Source organism: Ictalurus furcatus, chromosome 17 (genome assembly GCF_023375685.1).
Source record: "Ictalurus furcatus strain D&B chromosome 17, Billie_1.0, whole genome shotgun sequence".
In the NCBI taxonomy this organism is placed as follows: Eukaryota; Metazoa; Chordata; class Actinopteri; order Siluriformes; family Ictaluridae; genus Ictalurus; species Ictalurus furcatus.
The window spans coordinates 278,376-292,056 of record NC_071271.1 but is presented as its reverse complement, the minus strand read 5'-3'; the positions used below and the strand labels follow the sequence as shown (position 1 = coordinate 292,056).

Sequence of the window (13,681 nt, the reverse complement as noted above, 5' to 3'; positions counted from 1 at the left end):
AGTGTTTTTAGAGAGCGCACTGCGCCACCTGCTGGTCACCAACACACACACACACACACACACACACACACACACACACACACACACACACACACACACCTAAACACAGACACTCGAGTGAACACAAACACACACACACACACACACACACACACACTTTGAATGTAAACATAAAGGATGTATGGCCATGTACTCAGTGGTGTTTTGTTGTTATTAAAACATATTAAAAGTTAAAGAGAACTGCTGTTGTTTTCTTGGTCAAATCGCGTCACTGTAGAAACGTCTAGAACGCGCGCGCTGATTGGCTGAGCGGTGCGGAACTCGGTCTCCCATGATGCACTGCGTGTCGGTGACGTGTTCCACGCGCTGCGCTCGGTTCTTCGTGTTTGTCCGGGTCTGATCTGTCACCGTGTTTCTATCATTCATTCCTCACAGATTACCGGAGACTTTCCGCGCTCTCTACCTGCACTGATCTCCCGGTAAACGCGCGGCTGTAGCTCGGTATCCTGAGTAACGCGCGAGATGTTGTTGTCCGCCGTGCCGAAGCGTTTGCTCATGCGCATGTCGCGCAGCTTGTCACCCTGTCGCGCGCTTCACACCGAACCCGGCGAGTCCAATGTGCACGAGCTTGAAACGGCTGTAAGGAGCTATCCGGTGATTTTCTCGTCTCGCGCGTCCAGAAAGTGTGCGCAAATGAAGGAGCGCGAGGAAGCGTGTAGCAGCAGTGATAACCTTCACGCGCAATACCGCCAGCTGGCCAGCAGGTGGCGCACGAGCCTGGAGAGTCGGAGGAGCTCGTGGGCAGCGCTGGTCACCGCAGGACACTCCGGGACTTACCGGGAGGAGATCTGGGGGCAGGACACCGAGGGGCAGAGCACCGGGGGGCAGAACACCGGGGGGCAGAACACCGTGGGGCAGAACACCGGGCCCGGGGGGTGGAGAGGAGCAGCTTCGGCAGGAATTCTGTCCACTGCCGCCCTGGCCTTCTGCTTCAACAGAGACAACCACAGCAACACCGGTAAATACATAAACAAACACAACACATTCATATCTTCATCTTCATCTTCATCTTCATCATCATCATCATTCATACATTTTCAATTCAGTTTTATTTATGCAGCATTTTAACAGTGAACATCACCAAGCAGCTTTACAGAAATCCAGATGTAGCTTTCAATCCCTAACCACTTTAACCTGGTCAGGATGACGGGGAATCCGGACTTTATCCAGGGATACTGGGCTGAAGGTGGGAGAATTCACCCTGGATGGGATGTCAATACAACACACACACACACACACACACACACACACACACAAATTTAGAATATCCAATCCACCTGCACAGGTTATTGGGAGTTGGGATGAAACCACTGAACCCAGAGAAAGCCCCACAGACACCGAGAGAACATGTGAAAGTCCACACAGATAATAACCTGAGACCAGGATGAGACCCCGGAGGAGACTATACTACCTGCTGTATTACCCAATAATAATAATAATAATAATAATAATAATAATAGAAATAATAATAATAATAATAATAATAAATATAAATATAGCTGCAAGCAGCAATTACAGGGCCAAGCACAACAGAAGCAAAGTAGGAACTAAGCAAGCATCAGAGCATGACCAATGGTTCGGTTTGGTCTAAACATGAAATCCATAACTTATTGCTGTCATGGAGTGAAGATGGTCTGAGTCGAATTTGGTGAAAATAGGACAAATGGTCTGAAAAGCAAAAATATGCATTTTTCATATCCTGTGAGCACTAGGTGGAGCTGTTCCGAAATTGCAGGTATCCTCAAGTCGTGATGGCTATGACATACACTAATTTTGGTCTGAATACGCTGAAGCGTAACGGAGATATAGCCTCACGTCCATTTCGGCGTGCTCATCATCCAGTTCGTTTGCACGGTATTTGAGAACGGTTTGACTAATCAACGTGAGCTTTTTGTCGACATGCTCTAAATATGATCTGATTCAGTTTTCAGGAAAACAGTCTGGGAGGAGTTTGAAAAAGTGGGCTTTTCAGAAAATTCAAAATGGAGAAATCATTTCCCATCATAGCAAAATATCATGCGCACAAATTTGAGCTGCTGGTGGCGCTAGAGGGTTTGAACTAGCAATACCAAATTTGCTATGGTAACATTTCAGACTGTCCCCTAAGTGTGTGTCAAATTTCATAACTTTCCTATGTATGGTTCTATTGGATGCCATGGACTTGTAGAGTGGAATAATAATAATAATAATAATTTTATTTTACTATTTGTGGAGTAAAAAATAAGGAACTAAATGAAGAGAATTCCACGTTTGATTTCCTTTATGACTTGGTCATGACTGTACTCTCCTCCCTTTGCAGTGCGCACTCTGTAGGGTCCCTCGTTAGGGAGTGAAAATAAGTACCAGTCGTTCAGAGTGCACTTAAACGTAACTTTCAAAGCTGAAGTGTCTTGTGTTATATGTATTTATTTATACAGGTTGTTGTAGTTTTGACTTGCCGTGCAGTCTGAGGTTGATATCTCTCCCTGCAGCGTGTGAACAGAATCTGGCCTCGATTTGAGGCACAGCCTTTAATAATGCTGATTATGACGGGTCACGTGATTCTCCTCTGGTCTTCGCAGGTGAAGCTCTTTTGGATGCAGCCAGATCTAACAACGCTGAGGAGGTGAAAAGGTAAAGAGTCAGCGGAGACACTGACACACGAGTTCTACAAGAAATAGAAATACATTCCAGCTCCACTGAGAGACAAACACACAGAAAATAGGCGTAACTTAGTATCTCTTCCTGTTAAGGCATCATAACACTTTGGAGAATAAAATAAACTGACAGCTAGCATAACTTTAGTATTAGTTTATGTGAGCTCACGTGAGGAAGACTGAGTACACCTCGGAGGTGCCTGAGACGCGGTTTAATTCAGATATTTAGGAAATAATGGAGATTAAAAATACTCTGACCAGTTAAAAGCATCAAATTTTTTTAATAGTTTTTCATTTATCTGAATGTATTAAAGCCTGAAAGTGCTTGGTCCCCAGATTCACTTTTAATACCTGAACAGTCAGTCAGGTGTGTGGTGCAGTGACCAAATCTGTCCACTAGAGGGCAGAAGTGTTTCAAAACTCTGAGAGAGAGAGAGGCAAGGGGCAGATGAGCAATGAAACACAGTCTGTCACCATATGAAAATAATATGGACACACACACACACACACACACACACACAGATGGGGCTAACAAGCTGAAAAACAAACATGCCAAGTTTGTCAGTGGCCTCAAATTTAAAAAAAAAAAAAAAACTTCTGTGTGTGTGTGTGTGAGAGAGAGAGAGTGTGTGAATGTGTGAAGCATGACACCATAGTGCACCATCTGCCAAGTGTGTGTGTGCTTTAAATCTGAACACACAGTCAGCTATAGCACACTTTTTAATAACAGGTTATAATTTAGGTACATTTTATTTAATTTATTCTAATTTGTATTAATTTTGTGTCCATTTATAATCAGAATTCGCACACACACATGCAGACAGACAGACACGCGCACACACACACACACACACGCACACACACACACACACACACACACACACACACACACACACGCACACACACACGCACACACGCACACACACACACACACACACACACACACGCACAGAGACACAGCTGTCATACATACCCGAGTTAAGAGGTGGCCTGGTGAGGCGTAGTGTTAAACAGTAAAGTCTGTGACATCCGAGAGAGAAAGAGAAAGATTGTGTGTGTGTGTATTACACAGTGTTTTAAGATAGCCTGGGGCAGGTGTACAGATGGTTTCACAAAGTGTGTGTGTATGTGCATGTGTGTGTGTAAAAAGACAGCAGATGTGTTAAGTTAGAGTCCTGCACTAACACAGGAGGTTTTGTTTACAGTAAACTCTCTCTCTCTCTCTCTCTCACACACACACACACACACACACTCTTCTCCAGACAGACGGCAGCAGGACAGTGTCTCCTTTTCTTTCTGTTACTTAGTGCTCACCTTTCCCCTTCACCTGTCTCTCTCTCTCAGGTTGCTGGCAGATGGAGTTGATCCAAACACTCGTCACCGTCTCGGCTGGACCGCACTCATGGCCGCCTCCATGAACAGACAGCACAAGTAAGTGTGTGTGTGTGTCTGAATTGCACACATTTGTACATTTAAAAGACACAAAATGACAACACGCAGGATTTTTACACGAATCTGCTGAAGTGTTAATTTTAATGTTTTATCACTGATTTTATTTTGATTTATATTTGATTTTTTAAAATTTATTTTGGAAAATGATTTCTGGATGAAAGATCCAAAACAAATCATAGCTCAGGTTTCTGCTTTTTCATTTTTTTCTAGTAACAGTTAATGATGTTTATGTGTCCCATGAAAATTGAACATAGAAGGTGTGGAACATTTATTAAAAATAAAAAGTGTAAAAGATCCGATTCGTTTTTTCAGATGTAAAAGACACAAAGCCTGAAACAAAAATGACGTTTACTCGCATTTTGCTTGAATTCATTATTAGTTTAATGACTATTAGTTGTAAATAATTTAAATAACAAGAAACAAGAATGATTTTGATCTTGATTATTTAGATTGTTTTGTTGTGGAATTCAGTTTTCTCAGAATCCTGTCCACAGATTTTCACGAAAATCACACGAATATATCATTAATAACTTTTTCACCTTTATGTTAATTAGTTGTTAATGGTAATTATATGTATGTGAATAATCAGGTTATAAAACACTTATAACAGGACATCTGAAAGTGCACAATGTATTTGTATGAGCATTCAGTGTCCTCCATTAATATTGGCACCCTTGGTAAATATAAGCAAAGAAAGCTGTGAAAAATTATGTTTATTTTTTAACCTTTTGATCGTTTGTTAAAAAAATTCACAAAAATACTCTGCTCTCATGGATATCAAACAATTTCAAACACAACACAGGTTTATCCAAAACTACATCTTTGTTAAATATAGGTGTGCAACAATTATTGGCACCCCTATGAATTCATATGAGAAAAATATATTTGATGTATATTCCCATTGATATTTTATATTTGTTTTAGTACACCTGAGTGACGAGGAACAGGAAATTGTTCAACCATGACTTCCTGTTTCACAGGGGTATAAATATGAGGTAACACATAGGCCAAATTCCCTTAGTCATTCATAACAATGGGTAAGAGCGAGGAATATAGCTGTGGTGTGCGGCAAAAAGTTGTTGAGCTTCACAAAATGGGGCGTGGCTATAAGAAAATAGCACACGCATTGAAAATGTCCATTTCCACCATCAGGGCAATAATTAAGAAGTTCCAGTCAACTGGAAATGTTATGAATCAACCTGGAATTGGACGTGTGTCTATATCGTCTCAACGCACTGTGAAGAGGACGGTTCCAGTGGACAAAAAATCTCCAAGGATCACAGCTGGAGAATTGCAGAAGTTAGTTGCGTCTTGGGGTCAGAAAGTCTCCAAAACTACAGTCCGAAGTCACCGACATCACCACAAGTTGTTTGGAAGGGTTTCAAGAAAAAAGCCTCTACTCTCATCCAAAAACAAACTCGAGCGTCTTCAGTTGGCCAGACACTACTGGAACTTCAAATGGGATCGGGTTCTATGGTCAGATGAAACCAAAATAGAGCTTTTTGGTAATAAACACAGAGGTGGTTTTGGTGCACACAGAGAGGTAGCCATATGGAAAAGTACCTCATGCCCACGGTTAAATATGGAGGTGGGTCTTTAATGTTTTGGGACTGTTTTTCTACCAGAGGACCTGGACATTTTGTTAGGATACATGGCATCATGGACTCTATCAAATATCAACAGATATTAAATGAAAACCTGACTACCTCTGCCAGAAATCTTCAAATGGGCCGTGGTTGGCCCATTTGAAGATTTCCAGCAGGACGATGATCCAAAACATACATCAAAATCAACACAAAAATGGTTTACTGACCACAAAATCAAGGTCCTGCCATGACCATCCCAGTCCCCTGACCTGAACCCCATAGAAAACCTGTGGAGTGAACTGAAGAGGAGAGTCCACCAGCGTGGACCTCGAAACGTGAAGGATCTGGAGAGATTCTGTATGGAGGAACGGACTCAGATCTCCCACCATGTATTCTCCAACCTCATCAGGCGTTATAGGAGAAGACTCAGAGCTGTTATCTTGGCAAAGGGAGCTAGCACAAAGTATTGGCTAAAAGGGTGCCAATAATTATTACACACCTATATTTAACAAAGATATTTTTGTTTGATAAAACTGTGTTGTGTTTGTAATTGTTTGATATCCATGAGAGCAGAGTATTTTTGTGAATTTTTTTTTAAAAAGTTCAACAATAAAGACAATTTCTCACAGCCTTCTTTGCTCACATTTACAAAGGGTGCCAATATTAGTGGAGGATACTGTAACTCAAATATTTGAATACTACGCTCATTATTTAAATGTTTAAATCTATATGATAATATTTAGGTTATTTATTTGAGTAATGGAGATTTTTCCCCTTGAACTATCACCTGTATTTTGAATGAAAATTGCTAATTAGATTTCAGTTGATTATTTGTCTGCCTTGTTTTTGACTTGAGGTTTTAATAAAGGTATTAAATCAGTAATAAATGCAGTAACTTTGATAAAGGGTTTTGAGATTTCCACTGCTGTAATTATATTAAAAATCCTGGAGCCCAGTCAGAGAACCATGGCCTTCAGACCTGATCATTTTCTTTTATTTGAGGTCATTTGTCATTTGATGATAAATATCAACATTTTTACTTCCTTTTTCATGTCATTTCCTTTAAGAATCAGGAAAATCTGTGTTGGTGCAGAATTTAAGTGTTACTACATCATCAGATACAACAGCCAATAGGGTTCCAGTTACTGGAGACTTTTAACTATTTTTCACACGACTGCTTTCATCATCATGAGAAATTTTAGCAGTGGTGTGTTGTTACAGAGCTGTAAAAAGATGGGTTTTCTGTTAAAAAGTATCACACAACCAACCAAACACTCTCATACACATACACACACACTCACACACATACACACACACTCACACACACACACACACTCACACACAAACACACTCACACACACTCACACAAACACACACACACACACACACACACACTCACACACACTCACACACACTCACACACAAACACACTCATACACACTCACACACACTCACACACACTCACACAAACACACTCACACACATACACAAACACACACACAAACACACACACACTCACACACACACACTCACACCCACACAAACACACTCACACACACACAGTAACTAGTGACTAGGAATGAAATGAATGTGTACTCTTTCCATTTGTTTGCACTTTATTACAGTCGTTAGTGCAGCGTTTCAGTTTAGCAGGAGTTTAATTGTTTTCTTAATAGTATTACATTCAGTTTAATAACGATCATTCATGTGTTGATGTTAGAGAGGAATTAAAACAGATTATGAATGGCCAAAAACAGCTAAAAGAAATAATAAGATGGAAATGTCAAAGAGAATGAAACCCGTACAGTCCTGCTTTAACACATTATACTTCACTGTACTGATGTCAGTATTTAATGTTTGTTTGTAATTCATTTCTAACATTCAGACATGTCAAAGCTTCGATTCAAATATTCTATTCATTTGTACTCTTCTGACAAATTTTTTATTTCAATCTCGTTCTGTTCTAGTGGATATGTGTGCGAAATCAGATCTACATTTTATACCGAACAGTAGAACAAGTAGCTTTTTTTAATAATATGCCACAGAAATTTACATGTTGTGTGTGAATCCCTTCATGTTTCAGTAGTAGTGTTGACTAATTCATTAACCATCACAGTGTATTTACACTGAGCATTAGCATTAGCATGTACATCAGTTTGATGGTGTGCTGAGATGAGGCAGTGTGAAGATAACGTCATGCTGTATGTGGACAGATGACGGGGTATATATGCTATATATGGTGTATATAGTGTATATAGTGTATATGGTATATATGGTGTATATGGTGTATATAGTGTATATGGTGTATATAGTGTATATGGTATATATGGTGTATATAGTGTATATGATATATATGGTGTATATGGTGTATATAGTGTATATGGTATATATGGTGTATATAGTGTATATGGTATATATGTGGTGTATATGCTGTATATGGTGTATATAGTGTGTATGGTGTATATGGTATATATGGTGTATATAGTGTATATGGTCTATATGGTGTATATGGTGTATATAGTATATATGGTGTATATAGTGTATATGGTATATATGGTGTGTATGGTGTATATGGTATATATGGTGTATATAGTGTATATGGTATATATGGTGTATATAGTGTATATGGTATATATGGTGTATATAGTGTATATGGTATATATGGTGTGTATAGTGTATATGGTATATATGGTGTGTATGGTGTATATGGTATATATGGTATATATGGTGTATATAGTGTATATGGTATATATGGTGTATATAGTGTATATGGTATATATGGTGTATATAGTGTATATGGTGTATATGGTATATATAGTGTATATGGTATATATGGTGTGTATGGTGTATATAGTGTATATGGTATATATGGTGTATATAGTGTATATGGTATATAGTGTATATGGTGTATATAGTGTATATGGTGTGTATGGTATATATAGTGTATATGGTATATATGGTGTATATAGTGTATATGGTATATATGGTGTATATGGTATATATGGTGTATATAGTGTATATGGTGTATATGGTATATATGGTGTATATAGTGTATATGGTATATATGGTGTATATAGTGTATATGGTGTATATGGTATATATGGTGTATATAGTGTATATGGTATATATGGTGTATATAGTGTATATGGTGTATATGGTATATATAGTGTATATGGTGTACATGGTATATATGGTGTATATGGTATATACGGTGTATATAGTGTATATGGTATATATGGTATATACGGTGTATATAGTGTATATGGTATATATGGTATATATGGTGTATGTGGTGTATATAGTGTATATGGTATATATGGTGTATATGGTGTATATATGGTATATATGGTGTATGTGGTGTATATAGTATATATATTTTGATGTAATAATGACAGGACAGAAAAGTCTTTATACCAGTTTTGAAACACGATCATTCATAAGAGATTTCGAGTGCTTTAAGTCCAACTTGCAGACGTTTTGGTCTGAAAACCAATTAGATCCTCAGCCATGAATGTTGTTTTAATATTTTTCCATGTCCTGTTATAAATGGAATATGGAGTATGCGGTGTGTCGTTAAGCCGTTCCCTTACCCAGAATGCTGAGTGAGAAATCACGGCTTTCTGAGAGCCACGATGTCCCTCCTTACTAAATTCAATTAAAGCTTCACAAACACACCCACAGCCAGAGGAAAAAGTGTGTGTGTGGAGGGGGGGAGGGGGGGGGTGCGGCGTCCGAATCCAATTTAGAGAATCGCACTCTGTGAGGTCACGCCCTCGCTTTTGAGCCGAAGTGAAACAGATGCCGTAGCGAGCGAGCAAACAGAGCTGAGAGCTGAAAGGTTAAATCTGAACTCTGTGCTGCTGTAACACTTTACTGACTGTTTCATCATTATTTACTGATTATTTAACAAGCCCTTATTTACAGTTCACACACATGTTCTGTAATTCTATCGCAATATCCAATTTCATTCTTTTTTTTTTGGCGGGGTGGGGGTGGGGGGTGGGGTGTTGTAAAACTGTAAATTTTATTTAAATAATAATAAAAATATTTTTATTCTACAGCGAATAAAAATATACTTACTCCCTCAGGAGTAAGTTTGTAAAACTTAATGTTCAGTACAGATTGTATGGAATGTGATTGATGTTTATTATGAAGACTTTTGGCACGGCAGTGTTTTTGCTGAAGCATCTCACTGTTCTAACGCTGTAGTGTAAACGCCTCTGTCCTGAAGATGTCAGAAAACTCCTCTGACTGTTACGGAGCACTGACGCTGGAGACTCCTTCCATAAATGTTACATAAATGTCTCCTTACAGAAAACTTCACTACATGAGGTGTGTCTGCTGTACACGTCCCTATGAATGATCTGTTACTATAGAAACGATAACGTATTAGAACGAGTGCAGTAATATAAACCTGTGATGTGCAGCTGCACTACTGTCAGAGCTGCTGTTACAGAAAATGAATCAACACCTCCTGACCAATCAGGATCCAGCATTCAGCATCGGTGCTGTAGTGTAAATATTAATAAGTTGTTTAAATTGTGTAGATTTGAAATAAGCACCATTTCCTGTGGACATATTTGGAATATTTATGGAATATTTCAGGAATAATTTGAGTGATCTTTATGAAGCTTACTGTCAGTGTGTATCTGTGTGTTTTGTTGTCATCTGTTTATTGACGTTATTCTGAAATCATACTAAAAAGTCTCTATCAGTTTCTTCCACATTTAATTGTTCTTCATCCACAAATCAGATTGGTTATGTCCTGTGTCCTGCTCACCTAGAAGAGTTCACCTCCATTTTATTCAAAATTTCAACACGTGTGTGTGTGTGTGGATTATAGGTCGGGGTGTGTGTATGTATGTGCCATGTTAAGTGCGTGTTCAGACAAATGCCTTTGCGTAAATATTTATGACAAAAAATAATAGGTGTCTGTTTATCATTATGAGTAAACATGTTTGTCTCTCTCTCACACACACACACACACACACACACACACACTCCAGTGAGATTAATGACAAAAAACTTCTCAGCCACTGCACACTGCTCCCGGGTGTGTGTGTGTGTGTGTGTGTGTGTGTGTGTACGCAGCACCAGTTATGAGTGGTATAACTCATGATTGCCACAGCAGTGTCTCTGTCTTTCTGTCACTCAGACCCCCCTGTGACCAATCAGAGCTGCGGGGTGAGACAGAGACACACAGAGAATGTCTCTCTCTCTCTCTCTCTCAGTGTATCTCTTTCAATCTGTCTCTCTCTCCCTCTCTTGTTGTCTCTCTCTCAATTTGCCTCTGTGTCTCTCTCTGTCTCTCCCTTTCTCTCACTGTCGCTCTCTCACTGTGTGTCTCTGTCTCTGTCTCTTTCTCTTTCATCCTGTCCATCCCAGGTTCTCGTCCTGCTTCAGTCCTTCTGTTTCATTTGTGTTCTGTTTAGTTGGTTTCTTCTCATGTCACAGCAGTAAATTATTAATGAATGAAAGGATGGATGGATGGATGAATGAATGAAAGGATGGACGGATGGATGAATGGATGGAGGAATGAAAGTATGGATGGATGGATGAAAGGATGGATGGATGGATGTATGGATGAAAGGATGGATGGATGGATGTATGGATGAAAGGATGGATGGATGGATGGATGAAAGGCTGGATGGATGGATGAAAGGATGGATGGATGGATGGATGGCTGGATGGATAGATGAAAGGATGGATGGATGGATGAAAGGCTGGATGGCTGGATGGATGGATGCCATTCAGACGATGATTTGTAGATGATGGGTGTGATGAGCTGTGGAACACATGAGAGGAGTTTGAGGAGATGAAGCAGTGATAATGTAGGTGTAATAAGGAGTAATAATGACTCCCACAGTACTCTCGGAAAAGTGCACGGAGACAGAATCCATAACAGCGTCATTATCACGTCATGAGACAACTTTAGCTACAGCAGAACAATTCTCTCTGTGTAGGAAGTTGTTTCAGGAAATCGTTTAAAATGAAAAAATGTTATAATCTTTAATCATCATGTTTAGGAATGAGTGCAGTTGATTTGGCGTGAGCTCTTAGAGTTAGAGGAGAAATAACCTTTACTGCACCTCGAGAAAGAGAATTCCAGCTCCTAACTCTAAACCAAAACTGCGTTGGTATATCTGTACAGATCCAGTCAGGGAAATGGTTTAGTGGTGAACTTCATCATTTCCTGAGCATCCTCTTCGGTCTTAGCTAGAAGGATGGATTGATGGATGGGTTTGTGGATGAACAGAATTGTGGATGGGTGAAGGATAAGTGGAAGAGGGTGGATGGATGAAAATGATGGATGGATTCAGTGTTGGCAAAACTAGTTTTGTTTTGTTTTGTTTTTTTCCCAGGCAAGAGGAGAAAATCAAACAATTGCTCAATAAAAAAAGAGAGATAGGGCGGTATTGATCAGTTACTTTATTCTTGTTTATTTGTTGGTTTTGTTCCTGTTTTATTTCATCATTACAATCCCCTGATTTTAACATTAAATTGTGTTTGTAAAGATTTCAGCTTAAAAATCACAGTAAATATAGATACACCACTATAATGTAGGCACTAAACTCAGCTGATTTCATCATTATTTTTACTTTAAATCTTGTTCCTGTAATTCTGCTGATTTCCCCTTGAAAATGTCCTTTAAGACAGATTGGAGCCTTTTAAATCCGAGCAGAAAGATTTCAGCATTCCAGCGGCCATACAAGGCCCGACAGAGAGACAGACAGAGAGACAGACAGACAGAGAGACAGACAGATCAAGGTCTGAGCAGTAACACTGAACAATGTAGCTGCTGTGATGTTTAAAGAGCAGCGTTTGGTCAGAAAGTGACGTGTATTTGCGTAGCTTTGATGTGTGTGTGGACTCTTAACCCACGCTCTCCCTCGCCCCGAGGGTTTGTCCTTTCACGTGGACAATAAGCAGCGATGGACTGGAACCTTGTTGACCGTTTCGCTGAGGCCTCTCACACACAGAGAGAAAGGAAAACACCAGCACTAAAGCTTTTTCTCCTTCCAGAAAGAGAGAAAAGGAGGTGGAGTGGAGAATCTAGACGAGAACCTTATGTGTCTTTTAGGAAGGAGTGGGGGCGAGTCAGTGGGAAACGTTGGGGGATTATATTGGAATGGGTGGGAAAAGGACATCTACTGCTAATGAGGGGAACAGGAAGAGGTGACGATGACTGAAAGGTCAGGATGTCGGAGACAGGAAACTTACAGCAAGCTTATGGACTGATTCACATCGGCACATATGTACCTCATCACTGAAGTCTCTTTCATCATTAAAACTCTAACACTTTATCATCATTTATGGATGATGGTTTCAAAGTATGTTTAAAAACTGTATATACATTTTAACTAATTATAACCTCAGCAGGAATCACAGTTTATTCACTTTATTCATTTCCCACTTTTACCCACAACTTTCATACATTGTACACACACACACATGCACACAAACACACCCACACGCGCACACACACACACACTCACGCACACACACACACACACACACACCACCTGAGCAGGGTATAGATGGTCAGCACTGGACAGCTGGACACCTCTGTATGTAACAATGGAGGAAAGAAGAAAAGAAGCAGCACTTCCTCTGAAGTGTTTTGTAAACACAAGTCAGATAGCTGTGGCAGGAAGCAGCTGTAAGAGGAATGAATCCAAACACCACAGAAATATGAAGATGCTAAAATGCTGATTTTATATTTACTTTATTATTTTAGATTTCCAAAAAGCACATTTCCTAAATCTACACTGTTCCTCACTGTCTCATTGTTCCTCACTGTCTCATTGTTCCTCACTGTCGCATTGTTCCTCACTGTCGCATTGTTCCTCACTGTTCCTCACTGTCTCATTGTTCCTTACTGTCTCACTGTTCCTTACTGTTCCTCACTGTCTCATTGTTTCTCACTGTCTCACTGTTCCTCACTGT

General features: G+C 39.6%; 1 protein-coding gene across 1 annotated transcript in view; it reads left to right on the top strand.

The window, feature by feature from the left end:
- Nucleotides 1–332: 332 nt before the first annotated feature.
- Nucleotides 333–13,681, top strand: part of LOC128621674 (caseinolytic peptidase B protein homolog) — a 30,546-nt gene continuing 17,197 nt past the window's right edge. The window contains exons 1-3 of the mRNA XM_053647623.1: nucleotides 333–1,018; nucleotides 2,622–2,673; nucleotides 4,041–4,127. Coding sequence (XP_053503598.1) covers nucleotides 523–1,018; nucleotides 2,622–2,673; nucleotides 4,041–4,127 — 635 coding nt within the window. The 5' untranslated portion in view covers nucleotides 333–522. The remainder of the gene's footprint in view (nucleotides 1,019–2,621; nucleotides 2,674–4,040; nucleotides 4,128–13,681) is intronic.